At 36.5% G+C, this 24249-nt stretch overlaps 1 protein-coding gene across 4 annotated transcripts in view; it reads right to left on the bottom strand.

Annotated features, from left to right (window-relative positions):
* FANCI (FA complementation group I) overlaps positions 1–24249 on the bottom strand; it is an 82307-nt gene that overhangs the window by 42590 nt on the left and 15468 nt on the right. For all 4 annotated transcript variants that reach the window (XM_041752728.1, XM_041752727.1, XM_041752729.1 and 1 more), the window contains exons 4-14: positions 21986–22116; positions 21362–21518; positions 21224–21281; positions 19299–19340; positions 18856–18979; positions 18358–18443; positions 16725–16851; positions 13877–13963; positions 12699–12835; positions 9329–9509; positions 7831–7918 (exon numbers count right to left, since the gene is read on the bottom strand). In XM_041752728.1, coding sequence (XP_041608662.1) covers positions 7831–7918; positions 9329–9509; positions 12699–12835; positions 13877–13963; positions 16725–16851; positions 18358–18443; positions 18856–18979; positions 19299–19340; positions 21224–21281; positions 21362–21518; positions 21986–22116 — 1218 coding nt within the window. The remainder of the gene's footprint in view (positions 1–7830; positions 7919–9328; positions 9510–12698; positions 12836–13876; positions 13964–16724; positions 16852–18357; positions 18444–18855; positions 18980–19298; positions 19341–21223; positions 21282–21361; positions 21519–21985; positions 22117–24249) is intronic.

The raw sequence follows: 24249 nt of genomic DNA, 5'->3' as shown, positions 1-24249 counted from the left end.
ACAAAATATAAATATACAAAACCATAAAGCCTGGTCTCTCTTCCTTCAAGAATTTTAATTTAGTTTGGAGTCAAGAAAAATATATCTTGAAAGAATGAAAGAGGTAAATAACAGATCAATACCAGATATCTAATAATCCCAAATACAGTTTATTTCCTAGCAAATGTTAAAGAGAGAGTCTAAGAGGAGCTCAAAGGAAGAGGAGATCATTATGAATTGGTGTGTTTTAGGAGAGTGAAGAGAAGAATTTAAACTGGATTCTGAAAGAAGGAATGCTAAGGAGAGATGGAAAAATATGAAAATGATACAAATGTCTCAAGATGAAAAATTTACTGGACGAGAACAATAGCAGAAAAAAAGATTTGGGAACTTCAAGTTATACTAATACAAACGATTTAAAACAAAACAGTAAAAAAGACTAAAAAAGAAAATCTATGAGCTACATTAACAATGTGGGGCAGCCTACTATATACATAATGCTGTGGGGCTGGGGGAGATGCGGCGAGTGTGTGCTGGTGGGAAGGAGATAACAGAAAATTTTTTTTAAAGAAATAATATATCAGGATGTGAGGGTGATCTGGCTGCAACATCTGTCACCCCATTGATCTCTCAGCTGATCTGGCTAGCTAGGCGGGTGTCCCCTTCCTCTCTCACCTCTCCATGTGCGTTCCTCCCGAAGCTGCCTGCTCGGTCGAAGAGGACGACCATCCCCAATAGAGGAGAACTATTCTTTGGTCAAGGGTATATGAGCAGCTGTGCTCCCCTGCTAGAACCTCCAAACAATCTCTCAAGAAATAATATATCAAAATATGCCAAACTTTAAAAAAATATATATATTTTTAAATTTTTATTTATTTATGATAGTCACAGAGAGAGAGAGAGAAGCAGAGACACAGGCAGAGGGAGAAGCAGGCTCCATGCACCGGGAGCCCGACGTGGGATTCGATCCCAGGTCTCCAGGATCGCTCCCTGGGCCAAAGGCAGGCGCCAAACCACTGCGCCACCTAGGGATCCCCAAAATATGCCAAACTTAATGAAAACCAAAAACCTACAAATCTAAGAAGCTTGACAAACTCCAATCACCGGAAACATGGAGGAAGCTACACTAAAGCACACATAATTGCTTAAAACCACCGATAAAAATCTGAAAAGAAATTATATAGAGAGGAACAAGGATATTAATGAAAGTTGACTTATTAGAAATGATGAAAACCAAAAGAACAGTAAAGTAACATCTTTAGAGCACTAAAAGGAAAAAACCCTGTCTATTTATTTATTTATAAAAAGATTTTTAAAATTTATTATTTATTCATAGACATAGAGAGAGAGAGAGGCAGAGACACAGGAGGAGGGAGAAGCAGGCTCCATGCTGGGACCCCGACGCGGGACTCGATCCTGGGACTCCAGGATCGCGTCCTGGGTCAAAGGCAGGTGTTAAACCGCGAAACCACCCAGGGATCCCCAAACCCTGTCAATTTAGAACTCTATACCCAGCAAAAATATCTTTCAAAAAGCTAACACTAAATGAAGACTTTTTGTGACACACGGAAGAATCCAACAACGGTAGATCAACAGTATAAGAAAGTTAAAGGTAGTCAGACAGAAAAGGATACTGGATAGAAATCTGGATCTAGGGGTGCTTGGGTGGCTCAGTGGTTGAGCGTCTGCCTTCAGCTCAGGACGTGATCCCATGGTCCCGGGATTGAGTCCCACATCAGGCTTCCTGAATGGAGCCCCTGTTTCTTCCTCTGCCTCTGCCTTTCTCTGTCTCTCATGAATAAATAAATCTTAAAAAAAGAAAGAAAGAAAAGAAAGAAAGAAAGAAAAGAAAGAAAGAAAGAAAAGAAAGAAAGAAAGAAAGTAAGTCTACACAAAAGCACCAGAAATGGTAAATGCATGGGTAAAAATAAAAGATATTTTCTTATTTTAAAAAATTCAAAAGACAACTGACTGTTTAAAGCAAACATAACAACAATGTAGATATAATTCAATAACTAAAGAAATAAAATGTATGAGAACAGCACAAGACACAGGAGTGGAGGTAAGAAATGGAGGTATACTGTTGGGGTATACCACTACTTAAAGGTATTAGTAAGTTAAAGATGTATCATAAACCCTAAACCAAACACAAAAGAAAATAAAATGGAGGTGGAGGCAATCAAGTTAGCAAGATAAAATGGAATTTAAAAAAATTCAATCCAAAAGAAGGCAGAAGAGGAGGAAAATGGAAACCAAGTACAGAAGAAAAAAGAGCCAGATGATAATCACATTAAAAAAATCATATTAAACGTAAATGACATGCCCTGATTTAAAAAGTCCAAGATTATCAAAAAAGATTTAAAAAGACACAATTGTATGTTTTCTATAAGAAACTCATGTTAACTAAAAAGATATAAATAAGTTAAAAGTAAAAAGATGGGGGAAAAAAAACCCATGCTATCACTGATCAAACAAAAACTGCAGAGGAGAGTCTGGATTGTACAGTAAGTTAGGCATCCAACTCTTGGTTTTGGCTCAGGTCATGATCTCAGGGTTGTAAGATCAAGCCCTGCATTGGGTTCCGGGCTCAGCAGAGTGTCTGCTTAAGATTCTCTCTCCCAAAAAAAAAAAAAAAAAAAAAAGATTCTCTCTCCCTGTCCCTCTGCCCCTCCTGTGCTCATGTTCTCTCTCTAAAACAAACAAATAAATAAATCTTAAAAGAAAACTGGAGAAGTTATATTTATATCAAAGTAGACTTCAGAACAAATAGTATTCCCAGGAACAAAAAAGATCATTTCTTTCTTTTCTTGTTCTTTTTAAAAAGTTTTTATTTATTTATTTGACAGAGAGAGTGCATGACAGCACAAGGGCAAGGGCAGAGGGAGAGAAAGAAGCAGGCTCCTGGCAAAGCAGGGAGCCTGATGTGGGGCTCAATCCCAGAACCCTGGGATCAGGACCTGAGCTGAAGGTAGAGTCTTAACCAACTGAGCCACCAGGCACCCTAAAAGATCATTTCATACTGATTAATAGGTCAATTAAGCAAGATGACATAACAATCCTAAACAAGTATGTCTCTAATAACAAAGTTTAAAAACACATAAAGCAAGAATGGATAGAACTAAAAGAAACAGACACATTGATAATTACAAAGCAGATACCTCAATACTCCTTTTTTTTTTAAGATTTTATTTATTTATTATGAGAAACACACACAGAGAGAGGCAGAGACACAGGCAAAGGGAGAAGCAGGCCTCATGTAAGGAGCCCGATGTGAGACTCAATCCCGGATCCCAGGATCATGCCCTGAGTCAAAGGTGGATGCTCAACCGCTGAGCCATGCAAGTATCCCTCAATACTCCGCTCTTAATAGTTAACAGAAGTAGACAGAAAATCTTAAAAGGATATAGAAGATTTGAATCATCTGATATAATTGAGTTATGGAAAACTGCACCTAGCAACAGCAGAATACATATTCTTTCCAAAGTAAACAGAACATTTTTCAAAATGGACCATATTCTGAGAATTATAAAGCAAGTCACAATAAATTTTTAAAAATTTATGTCGTAGGGGTGCCTGGCTGGCTCCACTGCAAAAGCATGTGACTCTTAACCTTGGGGTTGTGAGTTTGGGCCTCACACTAGGGGTAGAGATTACTTAAATAAATAAACATTATAAAAAGCCATTCATGTCAGAGGCAGTATGTTTTATAACCACAAACCAGAAATGAACAACAGAAAAATATCTGGAAAATTTTCAAATATTCAAAGACTGAACAATATACTTCTAAACAACAGATGAGTTGGGACACCTCGGTGGCTCAGCGGTTGAGTGTCTGCCTTTGGCTCAGGGTATGATCCTGGGGTCCTGGGATCAAGTCCCACATTGGGCTCCCTGCATGGAGCCTACTTCTCCCTCTGCCTATGTCTCTGCCTCTCTCTGTGTCTCTCATGAATAAATAAATAAAATCTTTTAAAAAATGATACATAGGTTAAAGAACAAATCACAAGGGAAATTAAAAAGTATTTGGGACTGAATGAAAATTTTAAAAATTTATGGGATGTAGCTAAAGCAATTTTTGATGGAAATTTATAATTTAATGCTTGCTTTGGGAAAAAAAAAAAAAAAGCCTCAAATTCATGCCCAAGCTTCTAACCAAAAAAAGCACAGATTAAACCCAAAGTAAGCAGTAGAAAGGCAACAAAAAAGAGCAGAAATAAATGAAACTAAAAACAAGGAGAAATTCAATGAAACCAAAAGCTGTTTTTTTAAGATTAATAAAATTGATCAATCTCTTGCTTCAGTGATGAAGGAAAAAGAAGATGCACATCATGGCTATCAGGAATAAGAATATTGATGTGCGTCAATACAGAACATACAGTCATTAAGAGGAACATTCTCAACAACTTCATGGTAAATTTGATAAATCATATGAAATGGTAAAATTCCTTTAAAGAGACAAACTACCAATGTTCACCCAGAAGATTTAGAGAACTTGAACAACAGTTTTTATTAAGCTAATGTTAGTTAAAACCCTTCACACAAACAAAAGGAAACTTGAAACATCAGGAAGGAAGAAAAAGCAATGTACACATCCAAGTGAATATAATAGACTACAAGCTGGCATACTTTTTCCATAAAGGGCCAGATAGTAACTATTTTATGCGTTATTGGCCACATGCTATCAATGACAACTATGCAACTCTGTTAGTATATTGTAAAGGCAAGATAGATAACACACAAATGATCAAGTTTGGCTATATTCCAATAATACTGTACTGTACTATAAACTCTGAAATCTACATTTTTCATAGGACATGAAATACCCTTCTTTTGATTTTTTTTTCAATCACTTACAAGACTAAAATAAACCCAAAGCAAGCAAAAAATAAATAAGAAGCAGAAGGGCATCTGGGTAGCTCAGTCTGTCAAGTATTCAACTCTTGGTTTTGGCTCAGGTCATGATCTCAGGGTCATGGGAGCGAGTCCTGTGTCAAGCTCAGTGCAGAGTCTGTTTGAAATTCTTTCCCCCTACCTCTCCCTCTGCTCCTTCCTTGGCTTGTGCTTTCTCTCAAATAAATAAATGAAATTTTTAAAAAAAGAAGAAATAAGAAGCAGAAATCAAAGAAATTATAAACAGAGAACATTGGAGAGCATCTAAGCCAGAAGGTCATTCTTCAAAAGATGAGTAAAACTGACAAGTCCCTAAGCCAAACTGATAAAGAAGATGAAAACCACTGATATCAGGAATGTTCTGATTTATAGGTGACATGATTTCTATACAGAAAATCCTAAGGCATTGCCAAAAAGCAATTATAACTAATAAAGTGGGTTTAGCAATGCTGCAGGATATAAGATCAGTATAAAAAAGAAACCATTTCTATTTTTACATGCTAACAGTTAACAATAAGAAATTGAAATTTTAAAAATACCATGTACAATAGCATCAAAAAAATGAAATAGGGATAAAGCTGAAAGATATGCAAGATTCACATTGAAGTTTACAAACATTGCTAAAAGAAATTAAGGAAGGTCTAAATAAAAGGAGATCTCTACTGTTTTCATGGATGGGTTGGAAGACTTATATTATTAAGATGTCAACTGTCTCCCAAACTGATCCACAGATTCAAGGCAATCTTAATCAAAACATGACCAGGTTTTTAAATTTAATTTTTTAAGTTATTTTTATTTATTTTTTTTAAAAGATTTTATTTATTTATTCATGAGAGACACAGAGAGAAAGAGAGAGAGAGAGAGAGAGAGAGAGAGAGGCAGGCAGAGACACAGGCAGAGGGAGAAGCAGGCTCTATGCAGGGAGCCTGACATGGGACTCAATCCCGGGTCTCCAGATCAGGCCCTGGGCTCAAGGCGGCACTAAACTGCTGAGCCACCCGGGCTGCCCTCTGACCAGGTTTTTTAAAATAAAAATTGACAAGCTAATTCTACAACTTATTTGGAAATGCAAAGCATTTAGATTAACCAAAATTATTTTGAAAAAGAACAAAATTGAAAGATTTACACTATTTCATTTATTACAAAGGTATAGTAATCAAGACAATAACAGATAACTGGAACAGAAGATTCCTAAAATAGACCCATATTTATATGGTTGGTTGATTTTAGCCAAGATGCCATGGTAATTCAATAAAAACAAGAAAATCTTTTTAAAAACTTGTGCTGAAGCAACTGGATAGCCAAATGGTGGGGGGACGCTGTTACTTCACATCATACATAAAATTTAACAAAAATGGATCACAGATCTAAGTATAAGAGCTAAAATTATAAAGCTTCTAGTAGAAAACATAGGAAAAAATCTTAGTGAATTTTGTGATTTTGTTTGGCAAAGATTCTTTAATACATGACATAAAAAGCAGGAACTATAAAAAGAAACTGATAGATTGATAATTGACAAGTTAAAAATACTTGCTCTTTAAACAACACTGTTAAAAAAATTAAGTCAAACCACAGACTAGGAGAAAGTATTTGCAAAACACATATCTGACAAAGGACTTGTATTTAGAATATGTAAAGAACTTTTACAACTCAGTAATAAGGGGGCAAACAATTCCATTTTTAAAAATTGACAAAAGATTTGAACAGACATTTGAAAACCACGAGATACTATCATGCACCTATCAGAATGACTAAAATTAAAGACTAACCATACCAAGTATTAGTTACAATGTGGAGTGACTAGCAACATCTGGTAGGAATATAAAATGGACTACCACTTTGGAAAGCAGTCTGGCAGTTTTATTAAACGTAGATCTCCCATATGATGCAGCATTCCACTACCAGATATCATACCAGCTTTATCCATAATAGCCCCAAACCAGAAACAACCTACATAACCTGTCCACAAGTGAATGAATAAAAAGAGAGATTATATTCTCACCAAATATTCTACCAACAATAAAAAGGGATCAACTACTGATACATGCAACAACCATGGAAAAATCTCACAAGAATTATGCTGAGTGAAAGAAGCCAGACAAAAAAAGGAGTGCATACAGTAGGAGTCCATTTACATACAATTCTAAAAAATGGTAGCTATACATGTCAAAAGTCATCAAACTGTTATGCTTAAATATGTATATATTACTGTACTTCAGTTATAATTCAATAAAGCTGTAAAGAAAGAAAAAAGTAGAATAAAGTGTCAAGTACTGAACTTTGCAAAATCTTGACACTTAAGTGTAGAAGGAAAAGAACCATTAAAGGAGGAAGAGAAGAATTGATCACATGCAGGGTAAGAAGCAAACTGTTAGTTTTCAGAGAACCTATCTAAGCAAGTTTCAGGGGAGTTATAAACTGTGTTGAAAGAAGAGAAATTAGGAAAGTCAGTGGCTAAGAAAAGACCAGTGGATTTGGCACTAGAAGATATGCATCAAACTAGAGAGAATTGAAGCCAGAATGTCAAGGGTTAAAGGAACGGGAGGTCAATGAGATGCAGTGTAAGGACAACACTCACTGCAGAAACAGTAAAACTGAAGAGACTGAGCTGATGCAAGATAGAAGTTTCACTCATCGGTTATATGCTCCTTTCCTTCTTGATGACCACAAACAATATAAATACACTTATGTCTTATTGGCATTATAATCAAAGATATTGGACTAAGCTACTGCAACATTAAAATTTTTTTTCCAGGACCTGGGCACCTGGGTGGCTCAGTCGGCTAAGCATTTGACTCTTGATCTCCACTCAGGTCTTGATCTCAGCACTGTGAGCTCAAGCCCTGCGCTGGCTTCCATGCTGGGCATGGAGCCTATTTAAATAAAAAATTCCAGGGCCAAAACAGTATATTTGCATGAAAATATTCCTTAGAACTTTCACACCTTTTCACAGTTCAATACCTAAGTAATGACTGATGGGAGAGGATGCTCTAGTAACAACCCTGTTGAGTACTTGCTCCAGAATTTCTTGTCTGATCATCTCATGGATCTAAAAAGAATAGAACAGTCAATAAAATATTCCATAGTGACCTTCAGCTTACAATTGCATCAATTCATGTTAGCCAAAACTTGACTATTTCAAAGACAAATATAGTGTAAGTCATCTGGAAAGACAGAATCACTTAATTCTATCCTCATTCTGTTCTCAGAAGATTCATTAGCAGGGTGAACTACCATGTTTATTAGCCTAAGAGAGAGCTCACACAAAAGTATTGCCATGTCTTAGGTTCAGCATCAAAAAGGAAAACTTCTACTTAAGGTACCCATTACATGCCAATACTCATTATCTGACAGTATGCTATGCATGACTTTCATCTTAAAATTTAAAAGCCCATGAAAATTTCTGGAAATCTCAATAATCTTTACCAAACCCTTCCTCAGTTTCTGGAAGCACAGCAGTCACCTAAAAAAAAGACCTGTTTTGAACTTTCACTCGAATTTTCATTAAAATTCTTACTTCAACTTGATTACTTCAAAGTACAGACTAATTTCTTTCAGACTTCAGACTAACAATAGATTATTAGTAAATTATATGCTCTACAGATGCTTTGACAAAGACAACATAACATCTGTGTGAAAGCAAAGAGAACCTCACTAGTTTAAAAAAAAACATTTAAAATAAAAAAAATTAAAATCTCTTACTCTTTTAATCAGATTACTATTAAAAAGGGCCATTTATATCATCTAACACACAACAGTCAAGGACTATTATATGCATTCGCTTCATAGTTCTGGATCAGAACGCTAGATTCACATTTAAATTAGTCTCCAAATAGTATATTCAGCATATACTTTTGGCATGTAGCTACATTAATTCGATGTCAAGAAAATGACATAGAGGAATCATTAACAAAGTTGTTTGGCCTCAGACATAACCTAGCTTTTGTTTTAATTGAAAGGAAATGCATTTTTGAAAGCTATTTCAGAAATTAAGATTGAGAGGACAGTTGTTATATAGCAATAGATTCAAAAAATATAAGAACTACTTTGGTTTCTTTAAAAACAATGAACCAATAAGCATGATTCTTCAAGCTTGATGTAGCCACCTAAAAGATTATCTTTTATATAAAGTAATAGCGTCCAAAAGCACCCCCTAAAACAGAAAATGATCAAAAATGATTTACTACTAGAGGAAGAAGAGGAAATCATGGAAAGCTAATTTATATTCAAACTTCTAAGAAGCAGAAAAAAGGAGAAATTAAAATAAATGAAGAGCTCATATAAATAAAGGATGAAAAAGTAAATATTCCAGCAAGCTGGATCTGTCATGTTTTAATTACTATCCCAACCTCTGTTCCTGGAAACTGCTGCATACTCAAATATCCTTGTCCTCCAAACTCCCAGACTAATGTCATGCCCTGTTGATAATATAATTTTACAGAATTAACTGGAGACTCACCTTAAAAGTTTCCAACAGAATATTAGCTCCCAGCTTACATGCATGCTGGTTTGGTATTTTAGAAAGACTTGAGCTGGTTTCAATAGTCTTTCCATCAAGAATCTTCTTTGGCCCATATGAATCCATCAAAATGAAGCCAAATTCTACCAGGCCCTGAGTAACATGATCCCAACTATGAACACTGCAAGAAAACAAAGCTTAGTTAAAAAGAAAAACTTAGAAAACAAAACTTAGTTAAAAAGAAAAACCTTCACATTCACTGTCATGTTTACACATTTCTCAAAACTTGATCTGGATCACCAACACTCTTCACATGAACCTTTTTTTTCATGCGTACTTATCTGTTGGAATTTGGAATTCCTGTCAGTATTTCCACTGATAGAACACTGGGAAAATCCAGAAACTACAGAATATTCAAAAACATACAGATGAAACTAGAATATTTCAGTGTACTGACCATTACATGTTTCCATTCAGGATTTCATGACTCAAGTTAATTGTTGCTTCTTCTATTTCCCCCATGACACTAACAACACTTATATTCTATCCATGCTTAAAAGTTTGCCTCTCTCCCTAGACTGAGTTTCTACATGGTAGAGACCATCTTGTAGTCATATTTCTACCCATACAGCCTGGCTTAAGACTAACATTTAGAAGGCACACAGTAAATATTTATAGCATGAATATTTACATTCATATTTATATATTTATATCACATGCACACTTACAGTACAAATCAATGTATGATCTGGTTTCAAAAGCATGAGGTAAACCTACAAATAACCTTTTGCACAGCAGTAGAATCCTTGGTGATTTTATAACTTTCAATGTTACCCACAGTACTGGAAATGATATGCTTATAATAACCTCTATATTATTATATCTACCTGCTAAACAGCAACGGATTATAATATAGGATTAAAGAATAAAGGCCACACTTGTGAAAATTCTCATAATATTTTGACAGATTTTAATAATATTCATACTCTGGAGATCTGGGATCAAGATAATAGACTGAGCTCATGCTTTATTTTTCTCACTCCCAATACCTATAAATGATGGAAAAGATACACATCTGTATGTATGTGGCTATATAAGGTGCACATACACAGTCCATAATATGGAAAATTAAGATGTGTTTTTGACTGACGAGAAATTATAAAGAATCCTTAAAAAGTGAAAGAAATGTAACACAAGAATGAAAGATGAAGCCACAGACCACATGGTGCAAAATGAAGGGGTAGTTCCCAAAGCAGATACCTAAAGCAGATATGCTGGGAACAGGAAGGGACTTTAGGGCAACTGGTGTGAGGACTAGCTGGAATTTCCCAGCACGAACAGTTAGGTACACAGCATTCTTCTCTACCTTCTTCCCCCCAACAGCCCACTGCACCCCCAGTTTATGGTAAGAAGTGAGCAAAAATGAGGCCTGTCCTTAGGTGGGATCTGTGAGTAGAGGAGCTTGGGCCTCAGTGGCGGAGAGTATGGCAACATGCTGGAGAATTAGGGAGGTCAGCCCCTGGTATATCCCACTACTATCTTCACATCAGAGGTAAACCGTATTAAACAGTACAGCACTGTCAGACAAACTAACAGTGAACACCAACAACGAGACAACCAATAATCACCAAATATAAGGGAAAAGAGCACGTTTAAAGAGAAGCACCAAAATTCAATGAAGAGAACACCTGAGGGAAAGGGTTAATGGAACAAAAAGATTTTTAAAAGTCTAATAAATACCCTTAAGTGATATTATAGCATGAAACAAAAAACAGACTGTTATGAAAAAAACAACTGAAAAAAAAAAAAAAACAACTGGAAATGTTAGAAATGAAAAACATGATTGCTAGAGTGTAAAACTCAACAGATAAACCTAAAGGTAAAATAAACAGAGCTGAAGAACAAATTAATCAAATAAAAGAGTCAAGGGATTTTTGTGGAATTTCACATAAAAAGACAAAAATATGAAAAGCTTGAAAGAAAAATTAAGAAACGCAGCACACAAGGACATTCCAACAGCTAACAGGACGGAATGGAGATAAAAAAGGGAGGGATTAATTAAAGAAAATAAGGAGAAAAGCAGAGTTTAGGAGACATGAATCCTTACAATTGAAAGGGCATGTATCAAGCAGAAATGAATTAAAAAGGAATCTATGTAAATTGTGTTATATTTCAGAACATCAAAAATAGAAGTGAAGTCTTATAAGTGCCCATGAAGATTATCTGCAATAGTACAAAGAATCAGGTAATCATCAGACTTTCCGTCAGTAATTCTAGATGCAAAAAGACAACAGAAAATGATTATAAACCTAAAATTTTACATCAAACTATTGTTCAGTGGGAGGGCAAAAATCAAAACATTTTCAGATATGACAATACTCAGATTATTGCTTAACAATCTTTATAAGGATTATTGAAAGAAGTGGATAAATATGTGTATTAAGGTTCTTTTTTTTTTTTTTAAAGAAATTTATTTATTTATTCATGAGAGACAGAGCGAGAAGCAGGCTCCATGCAGGGAGCCTGATATGGAACTTGATCCCAGGACTCCAGGATCACGCTCTGGGCCAAAGGCAGGTGCTCAACTGCTGAGCCACCCAGGTGTCCCAAAATGGATTTTTTGTTTTTGTTTTTTTTGTTTGTTTGTTTTTGTTTTTTAATTTATGATAGTCGCAGAGAGAGAGAGAGAGACAGAGAGAGAGGCAGAGACACAGGCAGAGGGAGAAGCAGGCTCCATGCACCGGGAGCCCGACGTGGGATTCGATCCCTGGTCTCCAGGATCGTGCCCTGGGCCAGAGGCAGGCGCTAAACCGCTGCGCCACCCAGGGATCCCCTCAAAATGGATTTGTTTAGGGGCACTTGGGTAGCTCAGTCACTTAAGTGTCTGCCTTCAGCTCCCTGCTTCTTCTGACCCTCTCCCCAACTCATGTTCTCTCTTTCCAATAAAAAAATAAATCAAATGGATTTGTCTAAAACTGCTGATTCAGTTTCATTCCACCGGCCCTAAACTTCAACAGTTAAAGCAAATAAAACTTTTAATGTGTGTGTGTGTTTTTTTTTTAAGCTCACCTAAAAAGCCAATAAAGACTCAGACCAAGAAAGAGTTGTAATATCATGACAGGGTCAAAGGCACCTAGTTTAGTTTTGTATTCTTGCTATCAAGGTGGCCAAGAAATCAAATCTTGGGATTTAAGGATTTTTTGATACAGGAAAAGTTTGCTTGACCAATTTCAAGGGATTAAACCTCAATCTGTGAAGACAACAGCCACCATCATCGGTTCTCTCTGCTGAGCCCCACATATGACATCATGGTGCATTTTCTAACACCAAATACCTTATGAACCTACTGGGGTTTGGTTCAGGAACTCACCTATTCTTTACGACTTCCAAGATCATGGTTGAAACACAAGACCTTTGAGTGACTAGATTCTGAAGAAATTTTGAACCTTGGAGAAGCTGAAGATCCTTAAAGCTTTTTACAACTGAAGCTTTTAAAAGGTCAAACACCTAAAATAATGAAAGAAATAGGAAAATGAAGCAAAAAATAATAGCCCATGCTTTAGAATCTTTACTTTGTTAACTTCCTACTTGCTGCCATATATTGGTGTCCCTAAGATAGCTATTTTACCAGGTGAGTATGATACAAAAATCATGACTTTCAGTGGGTGTTTAAGAGTTGAAGACAGGTAGGCATTCCTTAAGACAGAAAAGGGCTGGAGCCCCTGAGTGGCCTCACTTCGTTATGTGTCCAACTCTTGATTTCAGCTCAGGTCATGATCTCAAGGTTGTGAGACCATGTCAGGCTCCACGCTGGGTATGGAGTCTGCTTAAGATTTTCTCACTCTGGCACACCTGGGTGGCTCAGTCAGTTAAGCATCTGCCTTCAGCTCAGGTCATGATCGCAGGGTCCTGGGATGGAGCCCCACATCGGGCTCCCTGCTCAGTGGGGAGCCTGTTTCTCTCTCTCCCTCTGCCCCTCTCCCTGCTTATGCTCTCTCTCTCAAATAAAATCTTAAAAAAAAAATTCACTATTATTAAAAAAAAAAAAAAGATTCTTTCATTCTCCCACTCCTTCTGCTCCTCCCTACCTGCCTTGCTCTCTCTTCGAGAGAGAGAGAGAGAAGAAAAGGGTAAAAATCAATATCAATATTACCCACAATCAGGGAACACACATGATAAAAAAGGGGAAAGTAGTTTATATTTCCATATTTGCAACTAAATGGTTCTCATTAATTTCAACTCAATCAGGGACAACTTCTTAGAAAGCTGCAACATCACAGACCGCAGGTGAATTCCCAGCTAAAGTTCCCATCTCACCACCCGGACTGTGTGATAAGCTTCCACTCTGATTCCCATCTTACCACTGGGCTTACCACCCACAAGAAATAAAGGTATAAACCAAGAACCTGAGACATCTCCAGGCAGCTCCCAGGAAACAGAGTGGGCCTACACACCTTACAGAGGACTTTTCTGCCAGCAGAAGGCTAATAAAGGGTTCTTGTACTCCATATCAACTACAGAAAGAACCAAAGAGTCAGTAATAAATACCTGTTCCTCATATCTTTGTATTCTTGTTACAGAGAGCAGGAGGGCAATGCTGAAGGGACATATGTTATTACTGAAATCTTGTCCTGCCTACAGAAAAACCAAAAAGGAGTCATTATTTACATCTTAAAAGAAGAAAAAAACCTACTGAAAACAGGTCCTTAAATGGATCAGAAACCTGAACTTAAGACCTAAAACTGTAAAACTTTAAAAACAAAATGTATTGGAAAATCTTTAAAACTTTGGATTCAGTAAAAATTATTTAGATACAACCCAAATGCATAATTTATAGCAGAAAAAATTGAAAAACTGGACCCCATAAAAATTCTAACTTTTGTGCTTCAAAGGACACCATTAAGAAAACAGATGAGCCACAGGCTGGGAGAAGTACTTGCTAACTATATACATGATAAAGGACTTAGAATACATAAAGAATTCTTAAAATTCAATAAGACACAGAATCAAAAAATGGGCAAAAGATTTAAATAGACATTTCCCCAGAGAAGGTATCAGAACAGCTACTCAGCACACAAAAAAATGCTCAATTATCAGTCATTAAAAGACTGCAAAGAAAAACCTCAGTGAGATACTGTTTCACACACACTGAAACAGCTATGATAAAAAAGACAGTAACAAATGTTGGTGAGGATGTTGAGAAATAGGAACTCTCATACAGTGCCAGTTTGGGAATGCAAAATAACATAGCCACTTTGGTGGTTTCTTAAAAATGTAAACATATATTTATCACTTGTAGGTGTCTGTTCAAGAGAAGTGAAAACACATGTCCACAAAAAGACTTGCATGTGAATGTTCATAACAGCATTATTCGTAACAGCCCAGAACTGGAAACAGGTCAAGAGTCCATCAACTGGTGAACAGCTAAACCAACTGATAGATCGACACAATGGAATACTATTAAACAAGAAAAAGGAATGAAATACTGACACGGGCTACAACACATGGATAAACTTTGAAAACTTCATGCTAAACAAAAGAAGCCATACACAAAAGATCATATACTGTATGATCCCATTTATGGGAACTGTCTAGCAAAGGTAAATCTATAGAGACAGTAGATTAGTGGTTGCCTGGGCCTGGGACAGGAGAGCTGGGAATGTGACTTTACAATAAATGGGCTGAAGGATCTTACAGGGTGATGAAAATGTTTTAAACCTGGATTACGGTGATGGTTGCACAACAAGGTAAACTTATGAAAAATTACTGCATTGTAAACTTAAAATGGGTGAGTTTTATGTTATGTAAATTATGTCTCAGAGAAAAACAAATACCATATGATTTCATTCATATGTGGAATTTAAGAAACAAAACAGATGAACATAGGGGAAGGGAAGGAAAAAGAAGATAAAAACAGAGAGGGAGGCAAACCCTAAAGAGACTTTTAACTCTAGGAAACAAACAGGATTGCTGGAGGGCAGGTGGGTGGGCAGATGCAGTAATTGGGTGATGGGCATTAAGGAGGGCACTTAATGTAATGAGCCCTAGGTGTTATATGCAACTGATGGATCATTACATTCTACCTCTGAAACTAATAATATACCATATATTAACTAAATCAAATTTAAATTTAAAAAATAAAATAAAAATTAAAAAATCATATCTCAGTAAAATTTTAAAAATAGGTCTTTGAGGCCTAAAATAAATGATAACCAAAAGACAACAACACCCAAAGACAAAACAGAAAACCAACATACAAAAATACAGTGGAGTAGATCAAGAAACACAAAACTTGGTGAGTGGTGCCTGGGTGGCTCAATATATTATCTGCCTTTGGCTCAGGTCATGATCCCAGGGTCCTGGGATCAAGCCCCTCCCTGCTTAGCAGGAGCCTGCTTCTTCCTCTCCCCACTGCTTGTGCTCTCTCTGGCTATATTTCTCTCTCAGGTAATAAATAAAAAAAAAAAATCTCTGCTCAGCAAGGAGTCTGCTCCTCCCTCTCCCTCCGCCCCCCCCCCTTGTCCCTGCTTATACTTTCTCCAAAATAAATAAATAAAATCTTAAAAAAAAAAAAGAAAGAAATACACCAGAGAGCCCAATGCGAGGCTCCATCCCAGGACCCTGAGATCATGACCTGAGCCGAAGGCAGACGCTTACCTGATTGAGCCACTCAGGTGCCCCTGATTTCTAACTTTTAAATGATTCCCCCCTCCAAAAAAATTAATAATAATAATAATAACATATGAAAGAAAGTGAAATAAAGTAAATGTGGCAAGATATTTAAAAACTGGTGAACCTAAATGAGAGGCATATAGATGCTCACTGTGCTACAGTGTTTCAAATTTTCTGTGGGTTAAAAATTTCTAAATAAAATGCTGAAGGAAAAAATAGGTCCTTTATCTGTATACTACTTTTCTTTAAAAGAGTTTGAAACACTTCTGGTTTTTACCTTACCACTTCACAAATACTTAATGATAAATGACTTATTTTCATAAAACCCTATAATATACTACTAAAAATAGGCAATATCCCAATTCTTAAATGGGGAAACAGAGCTCAAGGTTGAAGCTCACATAAGACGACAATGGAACTATGATTAAATGTTAAGCTTCCTGCTGAACAGTCCCCATTTTTTTTCTTTTTAAACATCAAAACATTTAAGGCACAGTTTTAAAATGGAATTTGCTTAAGAATGTAGTGACATATATTTCTTTTCTTTTTTTTTATTTAATTTAATTTTTTTATTTCCTATTTTCAAAGTAAAAGGCACCCTCTAAATCCAGGGTCATCGTACAATGCTTCCACTTGTCTCCTATAATTAAGGGATATCAGAGAGGCTTGAGTTCAAATATCCATTTCATAAAGAGATCCTAGATCACCATAAGTCTGTAGCTACCTTTAAGTGCTTCAGGAGTTCTCTGCCTAGTTCACAGTCCAGTTTGATGGCAAACACGATGTGTAGGATAACGGTGCCTTCAACGTGACGAAGTTCACCTGATGGCACAGTAACAAGATCTAACAGCCTAAAAGATTCAACAGAAAAGTATGAGCTACAGTTTGAGCAAGAGACAAAAGTACAGATACTCAGCTGAACAAGCAGACCAACTCAAGGTGAACTCATACTATCACTGGAGGCAGCAAATAGAAATTCTACTGCCCTATTCCTGCTCCTTTATAACAAAACTTCTTGACAGAATTGTCTATTGTCATTAATTACACTTTTTTACCTCTTCTCAGTTAAATCCAATTCAACCAGGCTTCTGCCCCTCCCCACCCACTCTCAATTGACTATTCTTGTAAATTACAAATGACCTCTATGTTGCCAAAACCAATAATCTAGTTCCACCTTAACACCTCAGCAGACATGAAACAGTTGACCATTTCTTTTTTGAAACACTCTCTTCTCTTCTCTTCTGGTGTACTGTCCCTCAATTCTTCTCCATTTTTTTTTTTTCCTGCTGGCTCATCCTCGCTTTACATGGTGGAATGCTCCTGAGCTCAGTCTTGATTTTCTTTTTCTTCACAATTTCCCTAGGATTCCCCAGTCAGTCCTGTGGCTTTAGTTCTTTCCAATCTCTTATTTCCAGTCCTGACCTCTCCCTCTAACTCCAGACTCTCTGCTTAATAACTCCATATGGGATGCTAATACACATGTGAAACTTAACATGGTTAAAACTGAGCTTATTTTGTCTTACATCTGCTTTTCAGTCTTTCCTAACTCAGTATATAAGACCACCTTCTAATCAATTGCTCCAGCCAAATAACAAAGTTACCCTAGAGTAGAAGCGGTAGGCTGCAATTGGATTAACAGCATGAGCTCTGCAGCCAAACTGCCCTGACTGAACTCTCAGCTCTACTACTATATATAACTTTGGGATATTCCTTAATTCCTCTGTGCCTCAGTTTCCACATGCATAAAGTAGAAGCAAAATAGGGTTCTTGTGAGGTTAAGGTGCTTAGAACAGCACCAGGCATAGGTGCTTCAGAAAAAATCTTTTTCAGACACGTTAACTATTCCACTAGCTGAGAATGTTTTCTCTGATTTATATATTGTGGTTCTTATCATTCAGGCTTCAGTTAAAGTGGCACGCTCTCCAAGAGGTTTCCCTTGACCACTCAATCTTAAGTAGCTACACTGTCACTATCACTTCATCCATTTGAGTTACCTGCATAGCACTTCCTAATATTTTTATTTATTTCCTGTTCTCTTCTCACCAATACTTAAACTCCTTGAGAACAGGGACCTTGCCTGAGTGGTTCATCACTGTTGCCCCAAGGCCAAATAGTTTCTGGCTCAGAATAGACAAAAATAGCTTATTAACTTGCAATTTACACAACAATTACTGCTCTGCTCCTGAAGAGCTGTAAATGAGCAAGGCGAAGAGGCTGCTTTAGTACTGAGCAGCTCAGAGGACTAGGGAAGTTCTGTGCTGAGGTGAAGGTAGGGACTGGAAGGTTAAATAACAAGGGTAAAACACACATAAGATGCAACTGTAAAAAAGATTTTATTTCTGTACTGTATTACTCACTCATCACCACTCTGTTCCTCATTGTGCTGCTTATCTAGCTCGCTGAAGAAAGTTATGATTCCTTCCAAAGCCCTCCTTCTGCTTCCCTAAAAAAATACAGAACAGGTAAGGTCTCCTCATAAAAGATAAGATCACCAAGTTGAACTTCCTAAATAGGTAAATTACAACCTGAAGTCACACTAAGCATTTATAGAATATTTTTTTGTTGTTGAAATTGTGTTTGAAATGCATCTTAGTGTTAGACTTAGGTTAAGGGGCCGATAGCCCACCCTCTTTGAGATCTTCATCCCTTCTGCTACCACGCATACACAGATTGTGAGAGTACAAGAGTCATATAGGTTTTCTGAGGCTGAGAAGCATGATCCTTTTACCCATATCATCAGACATGAAATGAAAGCATTTATGCCTTAGTATGTAAGCCAAGAGTATGAAAAGCTGAATGACCCAACTGATCATTCCACCAGAGATTAAAAACATCTGTATATTTGTTATTTATACCTTTGAGGAGAGAACCAGAAGCTGATAGACCAGAGGTGGTATTTCTTGAAGATTCAACTTGGAGAACATTCTCAACACTTTTTCCATCACAAATTCCACCTCTTCTGCAGTCAGAGGGACATCCCTGTGGATCAAAGACTCTCAAGGCCAGAGCTATGGCCTAATTTGGGAGATACCAGAATATTATAACTTGTCCTTTGGTTTTTATCAAAGAGAGAACTTTAAAGGGGACCAAAAAACATACATAAGCAAAGTCACATTGGAAAAGAAATCATAGTTATACTTTAAGCAATTAAAGTAAAAAGAGGAGAGAAAATCTTAGAAAAGAGAGGTACAAATACTCTTACTTGGGGGAAAGCAGTGTGTGAGCTTCCTAAATTTCAATTTCTAGCAGGCAAGTTCAAATAGCAGGGTATAAAGAGAAAAGGGAAAATGATACTTACTTGAACATGGAAGTGAGTTGGATTACATATTGCCGATCCCATCTGGTTAAAGAAAATGACGAGTATGAAAGTTTATCTCAATTTAACTTATTTGCATATTACTTTGAAAAAATTAATAAGGAGGGAAAAAATTAAGGCCATTTCAAGTACCACCGGAAAACAAGATAAAATAACCAATGAAATAACAGCTTTTAACCTCTAAAACTATAAAAATAAAAGTCTGGTGATAGTACTAGGAATTTTTGGGAAACAAATGCTCTCCACATACTGTTTTAGATAGTATATACTGATATAACCCTTCTGGAAAGACATGCTGACAATACTTATCAAGTTTAAAAATGCAAATAACCACAGATCCCCTACCCAAATTAGTATTAGAAATATATCCCAAGTACATGCTTATAAAAGGTCACCTAGATATGTAAGGATGTTCATTGCAACACTTTTTATAATAGCAAAAAACCCAAATTACCATATATTATTTGTTGGAAAAAAAAAAAAAACCCTACTCTTAACAACTGGAGATTAGCCACTTATAACAGAATAGCATGGAACTATTAAAAAGAATGATGTAGAGTTGTATATACCGACATGAATAGATGTGTTAAATGAAAAATGCAAGGTATATTACATTGTGTATTGAATAAACTCTTTAGTGTATTAAAAACAAACAAGGGGAGCCTGGCTGGCTCTGTGAGGAGCATGTGACTCTTGATCTCAGGGTCGAGTTTAAGCCCCATGTTGGGTATATAGGGATTATTTAAAGCTAAAACTTAAAAAAAAATCTTTTTTTAAAGATTTGATTTATTTATTCATGAGAGACACAGAGAGAGGCAGAGACACAACCCTGCAGGGAGCCTAATGCAAGACCCAATCCCAGAACCCTGGGATCATGACCTAGGTTGAAGGCAGAAGCTCAACCACTGAGCCACTCAGGTGCCCCTCTTTAAAAAAAAAAAAATTTTTTTAAAGATTTTATGTATTCAGAGAGAGAGAGAGAGAGAGAGAGAGAGAGAGGCAGAGACACAGGCAGAGGGAGAAGCAGGCTCCGTGCAGAGAGCCCGACGTGGGACTCGATCCAGGGTCTCCAGGATCACACCCTGGGCTGCAGGCGGCGCTAAATCGCTGTGCCACCAGGGCTGCCCGTTTTTTTTTTTTTTTTTAAGATTTTTAATTTAAAAACAAATAGATAAGCACACGTGAGCTGATACATACTTATAATGTCATAAAAGCTGTTACTTCTGACTTACATAATCTTGGGGGCTCCCTTCTGTTTCTTTTTAATGTACCCAAATGTAATCATTCTATTTTACAACCAAGTATTCTCTTTATTTCACTGACTATATAGCAAGAAGTTTTCATCTTTGGTGGTTTTGTGCATCTCATTTTTAATGGGTTTAAGTTTCATGGAGTGTTCTATCTTACCTAACATAGGTTACACACCATAACCTACATTTCTCTATCATTGTAATGCTTAAGCGGGTCACAAAGTTCTGGGTTGAACATTTGTATGTATGAGTATTTTCTTATTATGTTGGAATCTTTCCTTAGAGTAGATTCTCATATTTCTGGTTTAAAGATACAACCATTATTTATATATCCCACCCGTTCAAAAAACATATAAAAGATATACAGCAGCAGAGTGACTTCCCAGCCTTAAGGACCTTGGGAGTCCATAAAACACTGGAGGACAAAACTGCTTTAAGATGAACAGTCAAGTAAAGAGAAACTATATTGTAGTCTTAGAACAGAAAATATAGGTATTTCTTAAAAATTCATCACAGACTAAATGGTTTTATAGTTGTACATTATAAACAAAAAAAAAAAGACTAAAAACTTAATGATACAAATTCCTGATATAAACAGTAATCCTGTTTTTTTGCCAATTGTATGTCTGAGAAAACGCTACACATTTTAAGACTTACCTTCCAGAACACAGGGTGTTAATCAACTGCTTCTTACATTCTTCCCCACTCAGTACACCTAGAAATGCAAAATACACTGAGAAATAAATCTGATTAAGTGACTAGCCGAAAATGCCACTAAAATTGAAAGAAAATTACCTTTTCCATAAGCAAGATTTTCCTTATTGGCAACAAGGGCAGTGAGAATAATGGGTAACAACTCCAAAGATTTTCCATTCGTTAAGCTGCCCTCTTCGATAGCACCAACAAACTCCTTGGCTAATTCCACCAGCAATGGTCCTGGAAAATTATGAGCCTAAAAATTCATGGGATAAAGAAAATGTTAAGCAGAAATCTATAGAGTCTTGGCATCTCTTTCCACAAAGCAGTGTCTTTTGCTGAATTAATAGAAGTGGGACTAAAACCCAGAACTGGTCCTTTAAGGGATCCAGGAAATCGTTCTGCTCTAGAGAAACTTATAATTGTAAAAGATTTCAAAGGTCAAAATCCTAAATTAGTTCTCCAATGTTTTATTTTTTTCCAATGTTTTCAAATACCCTTCAAAGATATCAGATACCCACAATATCAGAAATTAACATAAACATGGGTTTATGGCTCATCCATCAACTATTCTTTTTTTTTTTTTTTTTAACAGTTCTTATTCATAGGAGGAACTATGCCATGTTTGGCACACTTAAGTTTTCCCACCCTTAACAAATTACAACCCTCCCTGCCTCCAGCCAATTTACCCAAAACCAAAAAAGTTTTTGTTTTCCATCTTACCTCTAGCATTAGTAATCCTATGATCTCGGATGCTATTTCTTTCTGCAAATCCCCTGATTCCACCAAGTGAATACCACAAATGTATATCTTAAGTCTCCTAAGAGCTCCAGCTTCCTCAGAGCAGGGGGAACCTTATTGTTTTAAACGAGTGGTACAGAAACAAAGAAAGAAGAAAAAAAGAAGTCTTATAAAGTTGAAGGGCAAACAGGAAAAGTGAACAGCATTATAGTTTAATATAGAAGTAGAATTATCAAACTACTGATTGCTATAGTGTTTAGAACAGCAAAATTTAGGAGCTTTACAAAAGTACTTAAATTAGATAACTAAAATGTCATTTTTTCTTCCTCTATATCATTAATTTTTATTTATATCATTAAATTTTTAACATAAGCTTATAGTACAAAAGGGGAAATACCTTCTAAGATACCTCAGAGCCTTTTTGGGTCCAGTAACACAAATTAAATGTCTTTACATATTCCACTTCAAAACATCATCACTGAGTAATGTCAGCAGGAATGGCAGAATAATAATGACCTCAGAAAATCCTTTCCTCCATAAAAGCAGTAAGAAAACTGACAGAAATAATGAAAACTATCAAAAACAACAATCCTAAGAGAGGAGAGTGGTTATCTGATTTCCAGAATTCTCACAAAATATCACAAGAGGGGGCACCTGGGTGGTTCAGTGGTTGAGCATCTGTCTTTGGTTCAGGTCGTGATCTGGGATCCTAGGACTGAGTCCCATACTGGGCAGCCTGCGAGGAGCCTGCTTCCCTCTCTGCTTATGTGTCTGCCTCTCTCTCTGTCTCTCATGAAAAAAATAAATAAAATCTTAAAAAAAAAATGTACCAAGAGTATGGCCCGTAAACAGGAAAAAGGAAAATCAATAGAAACTGTCCCTGACAGAGCTTAGATGCTAGGTTACAAGATTTTATATCAGCTGTTTTCAGTATGTTCAAAGAAGAGGAGGAAACCATGCCTAAAGAACTAAAGGAAATATAAGAAAATATCTCACCAAGTAGAGAATATCAACAGAGACAGAAATTATAAATAAGCAGGGGCATCTGGGTGGTTCAGTCAATTGAGTATTTAATTCTTGATTTCAGCCCAAGTTATGATCTCAGGGTCATGAGCTTGAGCCCCACTCCAGGCTCTGAACTCAGCATGGACTCTGCTTGAGTTTCTCTCCTTGCCCCTCCCCCCACTCACACATACATGCATGCACATGCATGCATGCTCTATCTTTAAAAAAAGAAATTGTAAATTGATTAATTAATTAAAATTCTGGAATAAAAAAATAATTGATCTGAAAAACCTATGATAAAGTCTCAATAGGAGATCTGACCTGATGGAAGAAAGGACCACAGAACTTAAAGATAGGGCAACTGGGATTATCATCTGAGGGACAGAAAGTGAAGAAAAATGAACAGAGCCTCAAAGTCCTGTGGGCTATCATCATGAATGCTGACACAGACACAATGAAAATCCAGAAAGGAAAGAAAGAAAGGGGCAAAAAGAAGAAATCAGCAGCAGCCTTTGAGGGGCTCCTCTGGCAACCTCCGGTGCCAGGGCTTGTGCCTGAACCTTTTTCCCTGCAGCCTCTAGGCAGCTTTTTAACCATCCCGGAGGCCTTTCCCAAAACGTGGACCAAATGGAGACAATAAAGCTTTTTGCAGAAGAAAAAAAAAAAGAAGAAGAAATCATGGCCAAAAACTTCCCAATTTTAATGAATGCTAATTTACAAATTTAAGAAACTCAATAAATTCCAATGATAAACACAAGAAGTACACTTAGACATACCATAGCAAACAGTCAAAATCAAAGACACCTCATCATAGCAAAAGCCATATATGAAAAATCCACAACTAACACCATATCCAATTATTAGACTGAAAGCATCTCCATAAAACATGAAAACTATAAGGATGCCTACTCTTATCACTTCTATTCAACACAGTATTAAAATTCCAGATAGAGTAATTATTGTATTTAGGGCCACTGAACTGTATACTTAAAAAAGGTCAAAGACAGAATCTTAAAAGCAATAAGAGAGAAGCAAGTCATCTGGAAAAGAGATAGTCAATATAATTAACAGCCAATTTCTCAACAACAACAAAAGCAACAAAACACCTCCCTGCCCCCCCCACCCACACAACACGGAAAGGCAGAAAAAAACACAGTAACATAGTCAAAATGCTGAAAGAAGGACTATCAACCAAGAATTCTACAACCAGAAAAAATGTCCTTCAAAAATGAAGGAGAAAT

This window comes from Vulpes lagopus, chromosome 4 (genome assembly GCF_018345385.1).
Source record: "Vulpes lagopus strain Blue_001 chromosome 4, ASM1834538v1, whole genome shotgun sequence".
In the NCBI taxonomy this organism is placed as follows: Eukaryota; Metazoa; Chordata; class Mammalia; order Carnivora; family Canidae; genus Vulpes; species Vulpes lagopus.
This window is presented reverse-complemented; position numbering and strand designations above follow the sequence as displayed.